The sequence below is a fragment of the Aquarana catesbeiana genome, linkage group LG13 (genome assembly GCF_042186555.1).
Source record: "Aquarana catesbeiana isolate 2022-GZ linkage group LG13, ASM4218655v1, whole genome shotgun sequence".
Taxonomy (NCBI): domain Eukaryota; kingdom Metazoa; phylum Chordata; class Amphibia; order Anura; family Ranidae; genus Aquarana; species Aquarana catesbeiana.
Window position 1 is genome coordinate 183982906 of NC_133336.1, and position 22850 is coordinate 184005755.

The following is a 22850-nucleotide window of genomic DNA, read 5'->3' on the forward strand; positions in this document are numbered from 1 at the left end:
TGAGGTCAGGCACTGATGTGGACAAGAAGGCATGGCGCGCAGTTTCTGCTCTAATTCATCCCAAAAGTGTTCCATCAGGTTAAGGTCAGGACTCTGCAGGCCAGTCAAGTTTCCCCACCCCAAACACGCTCATCCATGTCTTTATGGACATTGTTTTTGCACTGGTGTGCAGTTATGTTGGAACAGGAAGGGGCCACAAAGTTTGGAGCATGAAATAGTCTTGGTATACTGACGCTTTAAGAGTTCCTTTCACTGGAACTAAGGAGCCAAACCCAACCCCGAGGCAGTTAGACAAGTCTCATCCTGCCCAAAAACATGAGTCATTCACCCAATTGGCCTAAAAACGCCCAGATGAGACTATGGTCTTATATATGGTTACGTTAAGATCACATAACAGTACTGAACACCTAAGGCACTTAGATGAAATTAACCAAAGTTCTTTAGCTGTCCATAGACATTAAACAGTGGTCTTCAAAGGGTGATTTTAAGTCAAAGGTTTTTTTTCCCCCCTAGAACCAGCACATTTTTAAATCTTTTTTTGCCAGATTGCTTTTATAGAAAATGGTTTCCTATCAAAGGTTTTCTGAGGAACTGGCCACAAATCTGCAAGTACAGTCCTATGCAGCCTGGCCTGGAGTTCAAGATCCAGATATGTATGGCACATCAGTATTGGTTTGTCTTCCCAACGATGCAAGCACTTTCTTTGTTGAGGGTTTATGCGCTGTGCTGATCCACACATTTGTGCTTATGACACAGTAAAATGAAGACTCAATAGATGCCAAGACCTACGTGACTTTTTCTAATGAAGGTGCTCAAGTGACATAAGGTAATTCAGATACAACCCCCATTATTGGCCATACAAAAATGTCTAGTATCCGAGTTGATTATTGTACATGTGAAAGCATTCCAAGGCTGTGGGGAAGCCATTGCTGGATCACAAAATGAGCAGAGCTGGATAAAGAGGAACTTGAGCCATATATTTTACAACAAAACTAAACCAATCTTGCCTTTACTTCGGCATAAACTACCGCAATAAATGAAAGCATGTTTCACTCATCTTGAAAGTAGTTGCTTTGGGTTTCTGTTCTTTGCATATAAATGCCATTTACATACTCTAAAAAAGGCAAACTCCGGTTTTGTCTGCCAAAAAAAATAGCTTGCAGCAGTAGAACGTTGCATTTGAAATATGAAATGTTCATAGGTGTGTGTGGCACCAGGATGACTGCATCATCAACTGTCACATTCTTCGTATTAGGAGACAAGGATTTGTCTACTGGCCAGCTGCACAACTTGTAAACTATTCAATTACTGATGTCCTCTAGTTCCATTTATTTCAGTCGAGCCCTTGTGTTTCTATAGGTTTTTTTCTTTCTCTTCAAATGGTACTGTAGTCAAAAGATTACATTGTCCTCAGTAAAATATGTATGGGAGTTATATTTTATATAAAGGTGTTTTGAGTGTAAATCCCTAATATTTTTCTTTAAATTTGTGAAAATCACCAGTCATTGAGCAGTACATGCTAAATTTCCTACTATGTTGATGTGGCAAAATATTTACAGATTTCATTTTTTTTTTTTTGCAAGAACTACAGGAATTAAAGATATTGTTGAATTTAAACATTTTGGTCTGTAAATGGTGCTTGAACACTGAGGTACTCAACCTAGAATTTTATTTAAAATTTTACCCATGTACACTTTTTGCTAGAAATATAGAAAAGTGACAGCAGAAAAAAAAAACAGGAGTAGCCCATCAAGACTGCCAGTTTTTTCTCTTTTGGTTCACTTTTTTTGCCGAGTATAGATCGGTTTGTCCCATGCATGTTTGAAGCCATTTACTGTTGACTGGCTCCAGGGCTGCTGACGATAGGGGGGAGACCACCTGAACAGCAGAGGAAAATTACAGGCTGCCCTGTGTGGCTCTCTGCAGCAGCTGAAAACAGGTTTCTCTCTCACCAGCTTTCAACTGCTACACGGAGAGACAGAGGCACACACTCCTCCCCCCCCCCCCCCACAAAGCTGCCAGTCTGTCCCGTAAAAAAAAGAATTTTTAAAAATAGTAAAATACATTTTAAAAACCAAACATTTTAAACATTTCTAAAATGTTTTTTTTTCTCAAAAATGTAAATTAAAAAAGGACCAATTCACACAGCTTCTCAGTGATCTGCGTCCACTAAAAATGATTTTAGTATATATTTTGTGAAAAATGTTTTGATATATTCGAGGGGAGCCCGTAATTTCTAACAGCAGCTCTGACTGGCTTACTACTAGTTTATTCCAAGCATCAACTACCCTTTCAGTAAAATAATGCTTTCCAAGATTAGTATAGAAACACAGAACTTTTGCTCTAGGTATTATAGAAAATGATAAACTGCACTTTAGCACTTGCTACCGTTTTCTAATCCAATGTGCTCAGCCAGGTTTTAAAAAGAAAATAAGCTTACAGTTTAATAATGTTCAAAAAAACATTTGGTGCCACAAGTACATGCTCATAGGAGCAACCAGATTTTGCCTAACAATGATGATTGGCTGCTACTTCAGGAACTACTGTACTCCAACTTTCATAAATAAAATAATGGTTTGTAGTCGAAAATGAAATCCTAGAATTTACATTTGTAACAGTAGCACATCTACAAATGTGAGGTTCAGAATATCACTTTAATTAAACTTGTGATTCAGATGATTCTAAACAGCCCTACCCCATGAAACGATGGCATGGGACAACTACCTTTGAACAGCCATGTAGTTGGAGGATGAAAGGTAAAGCAATTCCCAGTGCCAGTTTCCATTAAAGTAATTGGGAATAAAAAGCATTTAATTTTAAGTTCCTTTAAGAATGGCAGTTTTCTTATCTGGTGATAACCTACATTTTCTGACTTTTTGTGTACTTTCCCTACAGATTCCAGACGCTACAAGTATCTAAATGTTGTCTTTTTAGTTCAGTACATATATAAAATTTCTAAAAAATATTTGGTTAAGGCACACACGTGCATTCTGATCAGTAGAAATTTGTAAAATATTTAGCATGTACACTGAAAAGTGTGGTGTGACCATCAAAGCTAGTTTATGATATTAACACACAGACAACCTACAGTTTTATTGGTTTTAGCTTTAAAGCAAAGATTTCTGAACACAGACAAGAGATTATTAAGCATTTAGGCAACAGGCACAAGCGAGTTGAAAGAGTAGAAAGCAATATTTACAGCATCTTGGATGGCCAAGTATGGACTGTCATATTTCTGGTCTTTAAAGATGTAGAGTTATTTTTTTTTTAATTCTCCAAGTGGGAGCTTTACTTTAAGCATGGAGTTTGTTAGACCAATAGTTGACCTACCACCCCCAAAAAGCTTTGTCCACCAAAATCTGACAATTAAAGCTATTAAACACAAAAGCAAACATTATATTGCAGCTTACCAATTCTTAGATGTTATTGCTGCATTTGTTTTCTAATGTTTTCCCAAATCTTATAGGTTATGGCCCTTTCCTGTAACATTATTTGCCGTTCGTGGTCTGAGAGTGCATGGTTTATCCAACAAAGCTCTACCTAGTATGGTCACTAGATCAAATAGCTCAGTTACCTCCTAAATCAAATAATTTGCACACTGGTCTTAAGAGCAGACTAATTATCGTCACAGTTTTCAATCGATCAGGCAGCAGGAAATATAGAGAAAATGTGCATTCAATCTTACTTTCAGTTAAAGATGCGGGAAGGCAAAAAGCAATAGCTCCCAGCAACCAAATTTACAAATCTCATTGAAATCTTATTGGCTATAACAACTTGCACATCTCACCAATGCGTGTTGTACTACTTCTGAACAAATTTAAAAGGATAAGTTCCTTTGTAAAAAAAATAAATGTATATTTTTGTAGGAAAAAATAAAAACAAAATGTGCATTTATTTTATTTATTAGGAACCTGCAAAAAAGCACTGCACCTGTGGGCAATGCAGGACTCCTGCAGACTGTCAGCATAAGCTGTCTGCTCGTACCTCGCACGGACAGGCAATTACACATTGAGAGGAAGCATCAATGAATTACCTCGTTCAACAGCTTCCTGGTAGTTCATTGAGAACTACAAGCTGGTGGCTGTCAGTACGTGTAGTTCTCCCTTTCACAGACATGGCCGGAGACTCACAGACTTTTTTTTTTTTTTTATTGTGACAGCGGGTGCAGGGAGAAGATTCCCTGCTCGCTATCACAATGGGAGTTACAAAAGGTGAACTTATCCTTTAAAAGGACAAGTTCACCTTTGGAACATGTGCTACCCATATTTAGGGTGGAACATGTAACATGTTCCAGCTCCTGCCAATCACCCTCCCTTGTGACAGCGCACTCGCTGTGACAATCTAAACACAGCCAGCAGTGAAGGGCTCCACCCATACGGCTGAGTCATTCACAGAGTTGTGTGAATGAACGAACTAAATCTACCATCAGGCTCCTTGGCCAATAGCTTATAATTCTCAATGAATTGCGAAAGCACTGATGAGCACTCTTATAGCTCGATTCTTCCTACTATTCAGTACCTGCCTGCCCAAACCGGAGGTACGGGCAGACAGTTGACAATGTCTGCAGGAGCCTGGCATCGCACCTGCGATCTGCTGATCATAGGTGCAAAACCCTACTAGCCGAAGAGTAAAAAAGAAGAAACTTACTTATTTTACCTGCAAAAAGATGTGCACTTATTTTTTCGTAAAAAGTTGCACTTAGCCTTTAAGTAATTTCCTAGAAGTTACGTCATGAGGGTTTATTAGAAGGCAACCTTTATTAGTGTCTCACACACACACACGAGAACAAAGCCGTTTTGTGATCTACTAGTAATTTACAAGCTTATGGAAAATAATTCTAGCCAGCTTACTGAGTACAAAATCCTTTACTATTTAATGACATTTCACGATCACATCTTTCACAGACATAATGGAAGTTTAGTGGTTATAGTGCAATAACTGATGAAAGCACATTTAAGGCTGGATTTACAGGGTTGTAGTGCCTAAATGCATGCGCGTCAACGCTCATTTTGCCAGAGGTTTAATGTGTGTTGTGATAAGGCAGTCTATTTAATTGACTGGGCTGACCAACACCCATAAAAAATTAGCACACGTTACTGAAAAGGGTTAACCCAGTCTAAAGCATAATAAAAAGTCTCTTAAGTACTTAAAAAAACAAAACAAAAAAAACTAAATTGAAGACCCATTTTAAGTAATCAGCAGGATTAGGCTGGGTTCACACTGCAGCTATGGAGCAGCCCACAGCTGGGTCTAGTGCGTCTGTTCACAGTTTCAGTCTGAAATTTTTGGCTGAATTCGGACCAGAAGACACACAGGACTCCTGCGCAAATCGCTCCGGAAAGGCGTGAACCGGCTCCATAGAGAGCCAGTCACAATCTCCTGACATGTGAACTGGATGCAAGGAAACTTGCATCCAATTCGCAATAGTGTGAACCCAGCCTTAAAGAAGCAGCATACTATTACTCTCCTGTATGCTTACTTGCCTGTTCACAAGGTACACTGCACCACATACAATTTTGGCATACAGCGAGATGAATGAACTCCTGTGGAGTGAGTTCCTCTCTGCCTGGCTAACCAAAGATCAGCAACCAAAAGACTGGTTTGAAGGAGGAACTCCTGGACAACGTATCACTGGAACAGAGGAGAGGCAAAGGGTCTATTCACATTTGTCCCTTCAGATGAAGCAAAGTCATACATGAGAATGCATTTCAAGTAGAAATGTCTATCCTATGTGGTTGGTTTACATTTATAATGCTGCAGTCAAGTGTAACTAGTAGAACTAGATGGGCCCGTTCACATCTATGCATTACAACATGCACACAAAACAATGTGAATGCAGCCCAAACATCACCAATCCAGTCAAACAAGACCTGAAAACAAATGTTGCATGTGGCATGATCCTGAATGTATGATAGTACATGGCACTTTGGCTGTACTTCTCGTCTAAGGCTTCCTGCTAATTAAAACCAGTAATCCTTGGCTTATGTAATTTAGCATTATAACTGGGAATTTCGTATTTTGGTCCATCAAGCAGTGCTATAGAAGTTACATCCTTTGTTCTGGATAGTTCCTGTATTTGTTTACCTATTGTTAGTAGGTACCTCTTAAAAAGGACCTGTAATGCTAAAATAAAGCTTGCTTTTACATCAGCATTTCCCATATTTTTGTTCCACCAATACATTTTTTACAGATTTAGAGTACCACCTGCCCTAGTTAAATGACAGCAATTATCACACAAGTGCCAAGACAGTTTAGATTCAGAAGATAAATTAACAGGCTCTCTCAAGAGCCTTCCACTTATCCTGTCTCTACAGAAAACTGTGTACAACACTATGCAAGATAATACTCCCAATGGTGCGCAATACCGAGGAAACGCTACTTTATATGAAAGGACCACAAACATTGCTATCAAAATTCCCAAACCATGACAGAGGTTGGGGAACAGCTCCCAAGATTTGCAGATTACCTGCAGAAAGGTCATTTTACACACCCTCTGAAAATCTGTGAAATGTACGGATTCCTACTGGTCTTTCCTGCTCGATACTTATCGAATCAGATATTGCTGGGGAAGGATACAAAATGCTGAAATTCAAGGCCGTATGCAACTCTTGCACAACCATTTTCATCGTTCCTGAATATGGCCAGTTGAAAGCAACCTAGGCTGCAATATCCATCATACAGTGCATCCAGAAAGTATCCACAGCGCTTCACTTTCCACATTTTGTTATGTTACAGCTTTATTCCAAAATGGATTAAAATACATTTTCCTCAAAATTATACAAATACCCCATGACAACCTCAATACTTTGTTGAAGCACCTTTGGCACCAATTACAACCTCAAGTCTTTGAGTATGATGCTACACGCTTGGCATACATCTGTTTGGGCAGTTTCTCCCATTCTTCTTTAGAGGACCTAAAGTTCCATCAGGTTGGATGGGAAATGTTGGTGCACAGCCATTTTCAGATCTTTCCAGACATGTTCAATCGGGCTCAAGTCTGGGACACTCAAGGACATTCAGAGTTCTCCCCTAGCCACTCCGTTATTGTATTGGCTATGTGCTTAGGGTCATTGTCCTGTTGGAAGATGAAACGTTGCCCCAGTCTGAGTCCAGAGCGCTCTGGAGCAGGTTATTATGTCTCTGCACATTGCCGCTTTCATCTATCACCCAATCCAGACTAGTCTCCCAGTTCTTGCCGCTGAAAAACATCCCCACAGCACAATGCTGCCACCACCATGCTTCACGGTAGGGATGGCATTGGCCAGGTGATGAGCATTGCCTGGCTTCCTCCAAACCCAACACTTGCCATTCAGACCAAAGAGTTCAGTCTCCCTTTCATCAGACCAGAGAATATTGTTCCTCATGGTCAGAGTCCTCCAGTTGGCTTTTGGTAAACTCCAGGTGGGCTGTCATGTGCCTTTTACTGAGGAGTGGCTTCCATCTGGCCACTCTACCATACAGGCCTGATTGGTGGAGTGCTGCAGAGATGGTTGTTCTTCTGGAAGGTTCTCCTCTCCACAGAGATATGCTGGAGCACTGTCAGATTGAACATCTGGTTCTTGGTCACCCTCTTGACTAAGGCCTTTCTCCCCTGATCGCTCAGTCTGGTTGGGCAGGCCACTCTAGGAAGAGTCCTGATGGTTCCAAACTTCTTTCCATTTACGGTTGAGGCCACTGTGCTCATTGGGACCTTCAATGCCACAGACATTTTAGTACCCTTCCCCAGATCTGTGCATCAATACAATCCTGTCTTGGAGGTCGACAGACATCTCCTTGGACTTTATGGCTTGGTTTGTGTTCTGACCTGCACTGTTAACTGGGGGACCTTATATAGACAGGTGTGTGCCTTTACAAAACATGTCCAATCCATCTCAAGGCTGATCAGTGGAAACAGGGTGCACCTGAGGTCAATTTTGAGTGTCATCGCAAAGGCTGTGAATACTTATGTACATTTTTTCATTTTTAATAAAATTTGCAAAGATTTCAAATGTTTCACGTTATGAGGTATTGTTTGTAGAATTTTGAGGAAAATAATTAATTTAATACATTTTGAAATAAGGCTGTAACAATGTGCAAAAAGTGAAGCGCTTTGAATACTTTCCGGATGCACTGTATTTTGCTACCACCGTGGTTTTCCAAAGCACCACCCAACATGGCCTGTTCAGGACAGATGTACTTATGTAAGGGCAGCTTTATTTCCATATTGCAATTTAGATTTGCATTCTACCTGTAGTTTGCAAAATGTTAATAAACCAAATTCCATGAGAATAACTGGCAGGTCCAGGTGCCTGCACATCCATTCAGTGTTCTTGGGTTGTCCCTAGAGGCCAAAAAACACATGGTTCTGGGTTATGCAAATAGCTAGACTTATAACCAAAGCTGCACTGGCTAATAGGTGTAGGAGTTGGTGAGGCCAAGCTTTTGACTGATGGAGCCTAGCCCTATCTGCATAACAGGACGTGTCATGGGGTCTTGGGGTGCTCTAGAAGTAACTGGTATTATCATGGAATTTGGGGTTTGCCAAATTTATAACTACAGAGCTATTTTACAAGTAGTAGGACCTAAAAACTGCAAAAAACAACAACAAAGCAAAAAAAAAAAAAAAAAAACGCAAGGGTGTAGAACATTTGTATCTTGGATTCCAAAACTTTGGAAAATTATAAAAGTGTATATAGAATTGTTAAAGTAAACCCAAACACAAAAAACATATTGCAGTTTTCCATTTCTTAAATGTGGTGGCTGCATTTGTTTTCAGGCAAGTATATTTTTTCTGCAAGTACATAACATAACACCCTCCCCATATAATGGAGAGGAGGGGGACATATTGGTAGCCCAAATTAGGACAGCAGCCAAGGGCGACAACACTGCACTTCCAAGGACACAGTATTGTGACTCAGTGGTGTCACTTTAGGCCAGGAAGTGCATTGCAGTAAGACTCATCAGGTGAAAAGTAAAGAGCCTGAAAATAGAAAAACGAGTGTAGCCATCACATCTTTTGTTTTTGGGTTTAGATATGCTTTAAATATTCCCTTTACACAAGTGGATACATAATTTAGACTTGTTGGTCCTTTAAAGGGAATCCCAAAGGAATGCCAGAAAACCATGATCACAGTGGGAAAGGGGTTTTCTGGACTGTGAAGTTCAAAGGTTCAATGGAAGAAACCTGGGTCATTTATAGACTACATTCACCACTCTTGCAATCTCATTTTGCAAGATGAATATTATCCAGAGTGTACGCTCAGGAGCTTAACATAGAGAATCGGTGTCACATCTAATGTCTGTGTTCTTTAAAGCCAGCAAGCCATTTGTCATCAAGCAGGTTAAAAAGACAAAAAGATACCCACAGACATTAGCCGATTCAGATATACAAATGGTGGGATGTCAAGCACTAGGGTTTATGGGTACCTTTAAAAAGGAGTCAACACCCCTGGCCAGTTCTCAGGGGCAAAGAACTGACTAATTTGGCATTTCAAGACTGACGTCAATTCTTGAGATTACGATAACACTGGGTGTGCAAGCTCATGTATACATGACTTAGACTCCTGGCTGTATGACATAACGTGTCTGGTACTAACAATATAGATACTCAGCTGTATTCAAACAGTCAATGTTTTGTCGTCTTATGACCAACTTAGAAAACCTTTTGTTCTGAGTGGAAATAGAAGCATATTTATGCAGAAACTGAATGTTTATTGTTACACTTGAAATATTTGAAAACCTTCAGAACACTTGGTATATCAGTTTCACACTGTGAAAAGTTAAACTACAAGGCTAAAAGAGCAAGATGTGAAACTACCATAGCTGTGTTAAATATTGCTATTTTATGCACCTCCGGATCTGTGGACTTAACATTACACACACAAAATCTTGTAGGAAAGGATCATGAGATTTGTTCATGAACAGGTGAAAAACATTGTATACTTATTAAGCACAAACAATGGGCATAAAATAAGCAGTTAGTAGAAACTAACACACTACGTAGTACTCTCGACTACCCTTGTTTAAAAAAAAAAAAAAAAAAGTTGAACAAAACCATGTACAACTTGGAGTATTGGTAAAGCCACCAAGTGTTCATACACTGCTTCTCATACTCCAAGGACTTCAGCTGCAATTTCCCAGAGCTGGATCACGTCCTGAAACGCGTCACGCTGGAATGTAGCTGAATTGCGCTTGTAGCTGCATTTCTCTCGACTGTAGGTGCGAAGATAAGGAGGGAGTAGGCAGAGGAAGAAATGTTAACATGTTAAGAAGACAAAGATTCCACTATTTTGATTCAAAAACACAGATGTGTTTTTTTTTTTTTTTCTTTTTATTAAACTTCCCCTTGTGACTCACCTATCTGGTATTTAGAGAGCAATAGGATGATCTAGATGGGCTTCATTGGAGAGCAAAAAGCAGGACAGTTTTTTGGCTCCTTTGGTTAAGTTAAGGTTTACAAGGATCTGAAGATTCTTTGAGGAAACTGTTTCATCACCGATGTTCCATCTAGGCTTGTAGGAACGTGGGCATCATGTGAAAAGTTAAGCAAAAGAATTGTCACCTAAGTTTTTCTACAACCAATTAACCTTGGATATTGGTGAACCATGGACTTTATGGTTAAAACATAGGTTACTTACAACCTCATTACATCCATGCCAAAGCCAGGCTTCATTGGGGACATGTATGAAAACCACTGCCACACCTTCAAGTGTCTAACAGCCTTTAGTATCTTGGTGGGTAGTAGGGACGTTTTGGGGAAAAAAATTGTTGGCCCCTTCCAAAAGGTGGCCGTGGTCGTTTTAAGTTGTGGAAAGGTTCCCTAGGCCTGAAGTGAGGTCGCTGTGGCCTTGGACCACCGGTGTTCATGAAGTCTCTATGATGTGAGCCGAAGTGAGGCTGTTGAAAGTTTCCATGGTGGTCTCTAGGATGATGGGCCATAGGTTCATTTACCCTACCATGGGGCTGGCTGTGTTGGCCACTGTAGTCATGAGACATAGGTCCTTGATCCCTTCCCGAGCTTGAATGCATTGAGTAGGGTTCCTGCATCATTCCCTGGTGAACAGCACCATGGTCCTGTGAGAATGGATTGCGCATATCTAAACGAGGAGGCGGTGAAAACTGGATGCCACCATGCTCTGCTGTGTGATGAAGAGGAAAAGGATTGCTTCCATGATCTGAAGGAGGATGAGCAACATGAGGCAATGTTTGAGGTGGCTCCATAGGGGGCATTTGGGGTGCAACAGGCATGTCTCTACCAAAAAGACTTCCTGGGTCAGGAGGCAAAACAGGTGGAGGCCCAGGAGGTGGTCCAGTCTGATCCATCTGGAATGGCCCTCGATCCAATGGAGGAGCCATGGGTGGAGGTGGTAACCGATGTTCAAAAGGTTGAATGTTGTTTGCTCTGAAATCGCTGAGAGAGTCAGGAAAGCGAGTTAAGTGCTCGTCATATTGAGGTTTAAAGCCAACATTGCCACTGACAGAAGGCTGTGCATCAGCATTTGGTGTGCCATCATCAAAATTACTCTCAGTGTTACCCATGTCAAACCAATCACTTCTACCTCCTTCCATTCCATGCCCCCTACCACCCTTCATTCCAACCCTCATAGACTCTACTGTTTTAATAGGCTCTCCTGACATTCTTCTATTGCCCATATTGTGATATCCTAATGTTTCAATGGGAGCTCCCTTTTCCTCTGTACTATCTGACAAGTCTAGAGAAGAGGATGAAACTCTAGTTTCAATGCGATATTGTTCTTCAGACTGGACTTCGGAAGATCTTCCCGCATGACCAAGCCCAGAGATGCGAATATCTTCATCTAGGCTTGACTGTCCAAACGGACTCTCCTCACAAGGTCTGCGAGATGCATTCTTCAGCATATTTTTAAACTCTATTGTAGTAGAAACTGCAACATTTGGGCCCGATTGTTCAGTAGAAGTAATTGGTGGTCTTACAGAAGGAAGATTATTCTTTGGGAGGAAGTCTGAATGCCTATTTTGAACAAGAGCAGAATCTGTATACTTATTTTGTTGCATACTGGGATGTAACAAAGGGATATTATGGTTAGTGTCAGATGGGTACAATGAGTCATCTTTAAGAGGGGAAGGTGACCTAGTAGATTCTAGATTATTTCCTCTTATATTATAGCCACCATATCTATCAGGAGGTGGTGACAACTTACCACTGTTCTCACCTGAAATAAAAGGAGGCTGCACAGATGGGGGGAAAGGCTGCATGCTATAGTCTGGAACCTGACTGTAACTCTGTGTAACAGGTGGATATTCCATTGAGTTTAAATGCAGGTTTGATTGTAAAATAGATTTTGACTCAAGATTACCAATGGCTGATGGTGAAGGACCAGTAAAATCAAACTCGCGATAGTCTTCATCTTCATTAAATGATGTATCTGGATAAAATTTATCCAGAGTAGAATCTACTATTGAAGGTTTTTCCAATATATCAGAGGACTGCCGGTATGCATTTGGAGAACTTCCACCAAGACCGAAGGGCCTGTATGCTGGCATAGGTGGTAGCTTTTGATAGTCACTGTCTTTGTTTAAAAGTGGGGACCTTGTACTACTGGGTGTAGATGAGCCAGAACTAATAATTTTTGATAACAGGGAAACGCTATCAACATTACTTGAAGGTGGTTTGTCCATAATCTCATCCTGTGTGGGCGTACCACTTCTTTCATCACGTACCGGTGTTCCATCTATATTATCTAGAGAAGTGCTGGTGGGTCCACTGTGAAACTCAGATGATGTCTCAGGCACAGCACTGGAACCCAAGCCACTTAGAATGGGAATGTTCAGATCTAAACCACTAAATCCTGGATTTCCTTTTAAGAAATTATGAATCTTCATTTCTAGACTCGATGGTTCTGTCTCCTCAGCTTGTTTAGGTATTTCTGGGGGCTGGCTATTTGTCTTCTCCGCAGATACAGGTGTTTGAGATGAAAATCCAACGGTACTGACTGCTTGTGTTACACTAGAACTGGGTGGGACAGGTGGTTTGCTGGCAGGTGTGAGAGAAGTATCTGGATTTAGGTCTGTTGGGGAGTAACCAAAGTTTTTAGACACAAAGGGAGGTGTTACAGAGGGAGTAACTCTGTCCTTTACAGCTTGTAAAGTAGTGTTCATTGATGCAGTGGAGGTACTAAGTGTTGCGGATCCACTTGAGAGAGCAGTGCTTGCAGCAACACTTTGAATCAAAGATGATAAACCTGTAAAAAAAAATAATGAATAAAAAGGATATAAAATACATTAGCAATGTTTATCTGAATTCAAGTGTTGAAAAACTCTGAAGGGTGACTATTGTATGTGACTACAGATCAAATTAAAAACTAAAAAGAAAATAAAAACTACCTCTGTTATGATTTTAACAAATGGCAAGACGTTTTCATGATTACAATTGGAAACCTGTATTTGTATTTAAAGCAGGGGTCTCAAACCGGTGGCCCTCCAGCTGTTGAGAAACTACAAGTCCCATGAGGCTTTGTAAGGCTGACAGTTACAAGCATGACTCCCTCAGGCAGAGGCATTTTTGCAACAGCTGGAGGGCCACCAGTTTGATACCCCTGATTTAAAGGCTCCCTCCACCCAAATTCATAATTTCAAACCTTTGTATTTAATTTGTGTTGGGTGACTTTATACATACTGTATATGTTCAGGCAAGAACTCCCCAGAGAATTGTTAAACAAGATTAAAGCATCCTACTATTAGGACCTCATGTTCTTTTCCTGTCAAAAGAGTGCATGCTACTTAGGCCCCTTTTACACATGTGAACCATTTGTCAGTTTTTCTTCGTCCATCCATTGACAGAAAAAAATTAAAAAATTTAAAAAAACGGACATCAGTGCATCTCTATGGAAAAACGGATGTAAACAGATCATCCATTTACATCCGCTTCCATCAACATCCATTTTTTGGAACAAATCAAAGCCTTATTTTTCTTCCGTTAAAAGGGATTGGATGGAAAAACAGAAGTGAACCGTTGTAAAACAGACAATTTTTGCATGAAAAAATGGCTCTGGGACTCAAGGACTCTAGCTGGTGGATGGGCAAAGTGGATGGACAAACTGAATGGGCAAACTGAATGGAAAATCAACGGTCCCCGCACATGTAAAAGGGGTCTTACGGGTATTGCCTCTAAGGCCCCTTTCACACATGTGGACCGTTAATCAGTTCAGTCACATTTTTTCAAAGAAAGACCGGATGAAGTTTACATCAGTTTGTCATCCGTTTTTACAATAGTTTTTTACATCCTCCAGCTGGAGTGCTTGACCACTTGAGTCCTGGGGCTATTTTTTCATGCAGAAACAAGACAGTTTACATCAGTTTTTCATCCATTCAATTTTTTTTAATGGAAGAAAAATAGGGCTTTGATCCCTTCCAAAAAAAACAGAGGTTGACAGAAGAAAATGTAAATGGATGATCATCAATCTGTTTTTCCATAGAGATGCAAAGTCCGTTTTTCATCCATCACTGGAAAAACAAACGGTATGCCTGTGCAAAAGGGGTCTAATAGGAGATCACAATGCTCATTGTCAACAATTCTCTTGGAAGGCCAGTGCAATCTGTTTACTCAGGATGCTGGCACATAGATCACAAAATCATAAAAACAGGCGTTTTCACCTTGAGAAAAGTTACAATGCAGTCTGTATGAGTGATCACTAAAAGGCCAAGTTCATTATTTTTTTCGGACTCCAGGAGAATGTTAGTCTCCCCAATTGTATTTTCCAGGCCTAGGTTTTTTTATAATTTTTTTTACCAATTCTATTATACAGTTAAGGCCAAAAATATTGGCACCCCTGGATTTGTCAGATAATGCACCTCTTTGCTCAGAAAAGTGTTGCAATTACAAATGTTTAGGCATTCTTATGTTGATTTTTTTTTGTTCGCATGGTTATGACAAAGTGGAAAAACAAAAAGCCAAATCTGACACGTCACGCAAAACTCCAAAAATGGACTGGATAAAATTATTGGCACCCTCAATATTTAATAGCACACCCCTTGGAAAAAATAACTGAAATCAATTGCTTCCTGTAACCAGTTTTTTTTTGCACCTCTCCACTGGACCACTCTTTCGTCAACTTCTCCGGGTTTGATTGGAAGAGCTCCTTTTCCCAACTGTAGTTTTGAGATTCCTCCACAGGTGCTCTAAGGCAGTGGTTCTCAACCCTGTCCTCAAGTACCCCCAACAGGCCATGTTTGCAGGTTTTCCTTCATGCACAGGTGCTTTAAATCAGTCAATGGCTTGGTATTTTGGACAGCTATTTTATCCAAGAGAAATTCCCAAAACATGGCCTGTTGAAGGTACTTTAGGACAGGGCTGAGAACCATTGCTAAGGGATTCAGATCTGGACTCATTGCTGGCCAGTTCAGTACTCTCCAGCACAGTTTTAAACCATTTCTGGGTGCTTTGGGTCATTGCCCTGCTATAAGACCCATGACCTCTGACGGAGACCCAACTTTCGGACACTGGGCCCCACATTGCGCCCCAGAATTCTTTGGTAGCTTTCAGATTTCCTAATGCCATGCACGCGGTCAAGACATCCAGTGCCCAAAGCAAACCCCAAAACATCAGTGAACCTCCGTTTGACTGTAGGGACCATATGCTTTTCTTTAAAGGCCTCATTTCTTTTTCTGAAAACACTAGAATGATGGGCGTTACCAAAAATCTGTAATTTTGTTTAGTCAGTCCACAGCACAGTCTCGCAAAAGGATTTTGGCTACCTCAGGTAAGTTTTGGCAGTTTTGGCAAACTCCAATCTGGCTTTATGTTTCTTTGCCAGCAGTGGGGTCCTCCTGGGTCTCCTACCAGGACGTCCCTTTTCATTCAGATGGCAACATTTAATGCAAGCAGTCACAGTTGCACCCTGTGCCTGAAGGTCAGCTTGAATTTGTGTGGAAGTTGATCGAGGTTCTTTATCCACCATTCGAACAATCCTTTGTTGCAATCTTTGATCAATTTTTTCAACATCCAGGAAGATGAGCTACAGTGCCACAGGCTATAAACTTCTTGACAATGTTGCGCACAGTGGACACAGGAACAGCAAGATCTCTGGAGATGGACTTGTAACCTGCAGATTGTAATTTTCTGCAATTTTTGCTCTCAGGACAATTCTTTGCAGTTCTTCATGCAGCACACAGACATGCAACAGAAAGGTTGAGTCAATTTTTCACCATGTTACCTGGTTGCCGTTGTGATTTCTAGATTGTCAGCACCTGTTTATTGATACAGGTGAGTTTAATTACAAATTACAGGAGCATCATAAACTTGGAATGCAATTTTTACAATTTTGAAACGGTGCCAATAATTTTGTCCAGTCCATTTTTGGAGTTGTGTAAAATGTGTCAGATCTGCAGGGGTGCCAATATTTTTGTCTGTGACTGTATAATGGCAAGTCAGAATTTTAATCAGATTTATTAAAACTGGGCATACATCTTTTTTTTCATTCAACTGAAAAAAATAAAATAAAAATAACCCGGTTCTGCCATTCACACACAATGTGGATGGGAGAATAATTTATGCTGCGCTATCGAGTTCTGACAGTGGGGATACTTCGCCGTCAGAAAACATTGATCAGTGTTACTGGCTATAGCCGGCAGCACTGATTGTTCCGGAAAAACCTGAGAGGCTGTTTGTAGAGCGACAGTACAATTAACCAGCCCATACATGGATTGTAACTTGGCCACTCCCTACTGAACCGGCCAAATTTTGATCCATGTATGGCTGCCTTAAGTCCCTACAAGTCCATTTTAATCTCATTACTAACCACAGCAACTACTTAGCAAAGTTAAAAAAAAAAAAATCTCTCTATATTTATACATCCATCTCAGAGAGCGAGAGAGAGCGAGAGAGAGCGAGAGAGAGCCATCTCGAGAGAGCGAGAGAGCTATCGCGAGAGAGAGAGAGCCATCTCGAGAGAGAGAGCCATCTCGAGAGAGAGAGCCATCTCGAGAGAGAGAGCCATCTCGAGAGAGAGAACCATATCGAGAGAGAGAGATATCGATATCGAGAGAGAGAGAGAGAGAGAGAGAGAGATATCGATATCGAGAGAGAGATATCGATATCGAGAGAGAGAGAGAGAGAGAGAGAGAGATATCGATATCGAGAGAGAGAGAGATATCGATATCGAGAGAGAGAGAGAGAGAGAGAGATATCGATATCGAGAGAGAGAGAGAGAGAGATATCGATATCGAGAGAGAGAGAGAGAGAGAGAGAGAGAGAGAGAGATATCGATATCGAGAGAGAGAGAGAGAGAGATATCGATATCGAGAGAGAGAGAGAGAGAGAGAGAGAGAGAGAGATATCGAGAGAGAGAGAGAGAGATATCGATATCGAGAGAGAGAGAGAGATATCGATATCGAGAGAGAGAGAGATATCGATATCGAGAGAGAGAGAGATATCGATATCGAGAGAGAGAGAGATATCGATATCGAGAGAGAGAGAGATATCGATATCGAGAGAGAGAGAGATATCGATATCGAGAGAGAGAGAGATATCGATATCGAGAGAGAGAGAGATATCGATATCGAGAGAGAGAGAGATATCGATATCGAGATATCGATATCGAGAGAGAGATATCGATATCGAGAGAGAGATATCGATATCGAGAGAGATTTTTCCAAGCTGTAATTCAAGAGCTACTTGACAATCATAACCAAATGACTCGATTCCCAAAAATGTTTTAACTGTTTTAAGGAAAACTGGTACCTAAAGAAACATGATAGCTGCTATTACTGACCTTTCCTTCTGCAAATGCCAATGGCTTGTTATACTAATCTTCTGAGTTTCAGGGCCCCACAACAAACCTGAAAAAGGATGCATGACTTTTCTGATCTGCATACCAGTTACAGGTGAGTGACTTCAAAATCACTGAAGTCGTTGGGTCAGGACAGCAGTCATAAAACTATTTCTGAGGGAGGGAGGCAGGGGTAACTCATCATATTTCTTAATGACCAGTTTACTTTAAAACTAGAAAGTTCACCAAAAAATGCATTAAAGTGTACCTGTTCCCAAAAAATTGGGTTTGAAAAAACCCTGCGCAAATACTGCATGGCATAAAAAAATTGCAACACCCACCATTATATTCTCTAGGGCCTCTGCTTAAACAATATTTATCGTTTGGGAGTTCCAAGTAATTTTCTAGCAAAACCATGCTGATTTTTACATGTAAGAAGTGTCAGAATAGTTCTGGTCTTAAAAGTGGTTCATTTACTTGATCCAATTAATGATCTATCCTGAAGGAGAGTTTTTGCGGTGATGCATGAACATCTGAATGCATACAATGTCTAGACAAACGTAGCTCAAGCGAAAAAGTGTGCAATGAGCAACAGAGCAATGTAAGTGTAAGGATGAAGGACATGGCAAGGTCAGTATAGATTAAAGGGTTTGTAAACACTCAAGGTTGTTCACCTTAATGCATTCTATGCATTAAGGTAAAAACATTCTGTAGTGCAGCTGCCCCCCCTTTTATTAAACTGAACCCGATCGTTCCAGCGATGAGCACAGCAGCTCCAGCCACTGTCCTGGGTCCTCTTTGGATAGATTGATAACAGCAGGAGCCATTGGATTCTGTTGCCATCAAATCCAGTGACACGGGAGCCGGGAGCGGTGGGGCCGAGTCCTGCTGTGTGTCAATGGACGCAGCAGCAGGACTCGGGAGCGTGTCTGCATGAGTGCCCCCATGGACTGTGGCTCTCCGTGGAGGCACTTGAGGAGAAGAGGAGCCAGGAGCACCACTGGGGGATCCCAGAAAAGGATCGGGGCTGCTCTGTGCAAAACACTTGCACAGAGGAGGCAAGTATGACATGTTATGTTTAAAAAAAAAAAACCCGAACCTTTACAACCCTTTTAATCTTGATAAAGGATCAGTAAAAAAATCCAATACGTTTTGAGGCTCACAACTCCCTTTTCATCAGGGCTTGAAAGGTCCTGTGGTGATGGGAGAAAATACTGGACAATGTGAGCAAAGGATCGAGCTTTGGCATAATATCAGTGTGCGCAATAGTCTGACAAGCAATTATGAAACTTACCGAAATAAAATGAAACAGCACAAATACAGCAGCGCTTACTTTACCTTGCAGATTTGATGTTGCAGGAACCTGCGTTTTAGACAAGACTGAAAGAATGCCTTCAGGAGTAAACTCTACTTTGGAGAGGATGTTGGCCAAGGGGTTTGGTGCGGTCTGAACTGAAGGCTTTAATCCTCCAGCCAAATTTGTATTAGGAGTTGTCGGAGTACCAGGAGAAGGCTTTCCTGCAGGACTGACTCCTACATAAATAAAAAAAATAAAACAAGATTTTATATACTGTAAATCATGCACGTGGTTAGTTTCCAATACAAAAAGAGAAAAAAAATAACCAAGAAAAATTGCAGCGCTCAGCACAATATCAAACACAAAACACCTGAAGTGTTATGATGGAGAGTCCAACAATGAAACTTTTCAAAAGAAACAAACCTAGAAAAGTTCTTCATAAGAACTATTCTAGGTTTGTTTGTTTGTTTTTTTTAATTGTTTCAATGTTGGGACTCACCATCATAACCCTTCAGGTGTTTTGTGTTTGATATTGTGCTGAGCGCTGCAATTTTTCTTGGGCATTGTTATCAGTGCTTTGTAGATCTACACTAATTGCTAGCAGCTACATACCATTAAGCGCTGACACCATTTTCTCTTTTTTCGATACCAATAGATTGGTTAAATTTTCCTGCACCAAAACTAAGCCAGGCATTAATGCGAGGCATTTGTTCACACGTTATTTAGAAAACAGACAAAATACTGACTCAAACAAACATATGAAATGAACAGAGAAACAAATCTCATTTGCAGAAATTTAACACTCACCAGATTTCATGGCAGACGTTAAGCTACTTAGGATGGAACTGATCTTCCCCAGGTCTACATTAGCCAAATTTGGCAATGCAAGGGGAACTGATGGAGGTATGACAGGAGTGGTTACTGATTTAGAGGGAGTGGCGGTTACTGATGAAGTAGTTGAAATCATCGCGGAGGGGGTAGCAGGTCTCGGAGCGCTGACTGTGGTGGGAGCAGGAGCCGAGACGGGTGCTGGAACAGGAGGAGGAGTTGTGTCCTCAGGGGCTTCTGGAGAATCAGAGCTGATTGTGGTGTCTTTGAGAGATGAAGTAGGCGGTTCCACTTGTTCATTCCTTTCCTCAACTACAAGCAAAATACAAAAAACCTCCATTATTTACATAACATTATAGTATAACAAAAAAAGGTAACTTTTTAGGTTTGGATAGGGTGGAGATGGATTGGAACACCTATTCAGGTTTTTATTGCTGTCTGTGCCCCCGTTCGGGAGACTGTACCCCCTTCATGACCAGGGCATTTTTTGTTATCCAGCATTGTGTTACTTTAACTGGCAATTGTTTGGTCATGCAACACTATTCAAATTAATTTTGTTTACACAATTTAAGCATTATATAAAATGATAAGACTTTTTTTTTCAAAAATATTCAAACATCTTGGTTAAAACACATGCAGTAAAATCTAAATTTCTTCATAGATTTAGGCCAAACTGTCTTTAAATATATATATATATATATATATATATATACACACACACACACACACACACACACATACATATACATACATACACACACACACCAATAAATGTTTAATTGGTTTGTCTGAAAGTTATAGCATCTACAAACTATGATAGAGATATATATATATATATATCTATCTCTATATATATATATATCTCGAGCGAGAGAGCGATTCAAATAGGCAGGTTGAGGGGCTCCAGGGGTATTTAATGTGGAGGAATCTGTTTTATCAGTTTCCTCCAAAGTTTGTAAAATCCATTTGGGGACCTGGAGCCCGGAGATTCCATAGCGTTATGGGTGGGACGGAATCTCCAATCCTGGGACCGGGTTTTGGGAACAGCCAGGAGTCTGGCTGGTTGATTGAGCAGGTGGGTCCTGGGCTTATAGCAGAGTCAGGATTAGAGCTCTTTGCTCCACCCAGAGAGACAGGAGGTCTCCAGGAGTCCAGAGAGTGCAGGTGTGCACTAGTGAATGCCAGAGACCCAAGTCTGAGGATCAGAGCAGTGAGGGGCTGCTTTCTAGATAGACGCTGTGTGCATCTAAGGAGACAGAGAGCCTGAAGTGGAAGGCCTGAGCAGCAAGGAAGCTGAAAAGAGGTACAGTAGTTGTACAGGAACCCTGTTATATGGCCAAGAGGGCTGTAGCGTAAAGTCTAAATGGCAGTACTACTGAAGAGAGCCGGGTGTCTTGGCATTTTTTTCATTTGTTATTGTTTTTGGGAGAACTACTCCTGTGTGGGCATCCAAGTGCATGTATGAAGTTTCCTTTATTTTGTTCCTTTTAATAAAAGTGGGCTACCATGCCCTTAAACTAAAAGTTCTTGTTCGCTGTGAACTTACTGAAAAGGTATCTACCACTGAGCTAGACATCCCCAAATGTCACTATACACAATATATACACATACATACACACTATATTATGTTATATTTATATAATACATACACACACACTGGAATCTATGCCGCTATAGATGCTATACTAGTAAACCAAATATTGCAAAATAAGCTCCAGCACCATCAAAGAATTTTCAGATTAAGAAATTTGTATAAGTGCAAAAAATAGGTAAATATAAATAAAAATGTGACATTAAAGTCCAGAATAAACTCTATTTGAAGTCCCACTCACAGTGGGCAACAATAGTCTTCCACTCCTTATTGCCCAGTGTTTCACCACAAGTGACAAAACAATGCACTCATCACAATTCAATGACCCCCCTTTAACCACTACAATACCGGGCACTTTCACCCCCTTCCTTCCCAGGCCAATTTTCAGCTTTCAGCGCTCTCGCATTTTCAATAAGAATTGCACGGTTATCCAACACTGTACCCAAATGAAATTTTTTATAATTTTGTTCACACAAATAGAGCTTTCTTTTGGTGGTATTTATTCACAAATCTATTTTTTTTATTTTTTGCAATATAAACGGGGAAAAAAAAAGTGGAAATTTTGAAAAAAAGAATATTTTCTACTTTCCGTTTTAAAATAAATCCAATAGAATTTAATTTTGTCATAAATTTAAGCCAAAATGTATTCTGCAACATGTCTTTGGTAAAAAAAAAAAAAAAAAAAAAAAAATCCCGTTAAGTGTATAATAATTGGTTTGTGTGATCACGGACATATGTGCACAGATGATCACGGACATATGTGCACAGATGATCACGGACATATGTGCACAGATGATCACGGACATATGTGCACAGATGATCACGGACATATGTGCACAGATGATCACGGACATATGTGCACAGATGATCACGGACATATGTGCACAGATGATCACGGACATATGTGCACAGATGATCACGGACATATGTGCACAGATGATCACGGACATATGATTTTAGTGTTACATATGTGGGGACAGGTGTTTTTACTGTACGGGGACATGTGTGTGTGTGGGGACAGTGTTTTGGGGACACTATTTAGGGGACACTGTGTGTTTACATTGTGTGGGGACACTGTGCCAGTGATCAGTGTGTAAAAAGCTATAAAAAACAGTTCATACCCATTGATCAACGGCTGGCTGCAGCAATCTGCTCTCCTCACTGACAACTTCCGTGTGAGGATAGCCGATTGCCTAGCAACCAGCTCTGTTTACGTCACATGATGGCTTTGATTGGACACAGCCATCATGTGATCAGGAGGGCAAATCACAGAGCCCTCCTGCCGATCGGAGATGCGCCGTGTCCGGGTGACACGTGCGCATCAGGATCACGCCGATGCGAGGGCACGCGTGTGCGCGATCCCCCTCCTTCTGAGGGACATTCCTGAACGTCCACTCATAAGGAGGAAGCG

The 22850-nt window shown here is 40.7% G+C and overlaps 1 protein-coding gene across 2 annotated transcripts in view; it reads right to left on the reverse strand.

The window, feature by feature from the left end:
• RPRD2 (regulation of nuclear pre-mRNA domain containing 2) overlaps positions 1–22850 on the reverse strand; it is a 134017-nt gene that overhangs the window by 39718 nt on the left and 71449 nt on the right. The window contains exons 9-11 of one of the 2 annotated variants that reach the window (XR_012237159.1): positions 19828–20160; positions 19062–19256; positions 10336–13199 (exon numbers count right to left, since the gene is read on the reverse strand). Coding sequence is in view for 1 of the 2 variants with exons in the window: in XM_073610355.1 (XP_073466456.1) it covers positions 10702–13199; positions 19062–19256; positions 19828–20160 (3026 nt within the window). In the remaining variant the exon portion in view is untranslated. Of the gene's footprint in view, positions 1–9669; positions 13200–19061; positions 19257–19827; positions 20161–22850 lie in introns of those variants that run through there. The other variant, XM_073610355.1, reaches the window with a different exon arrangement.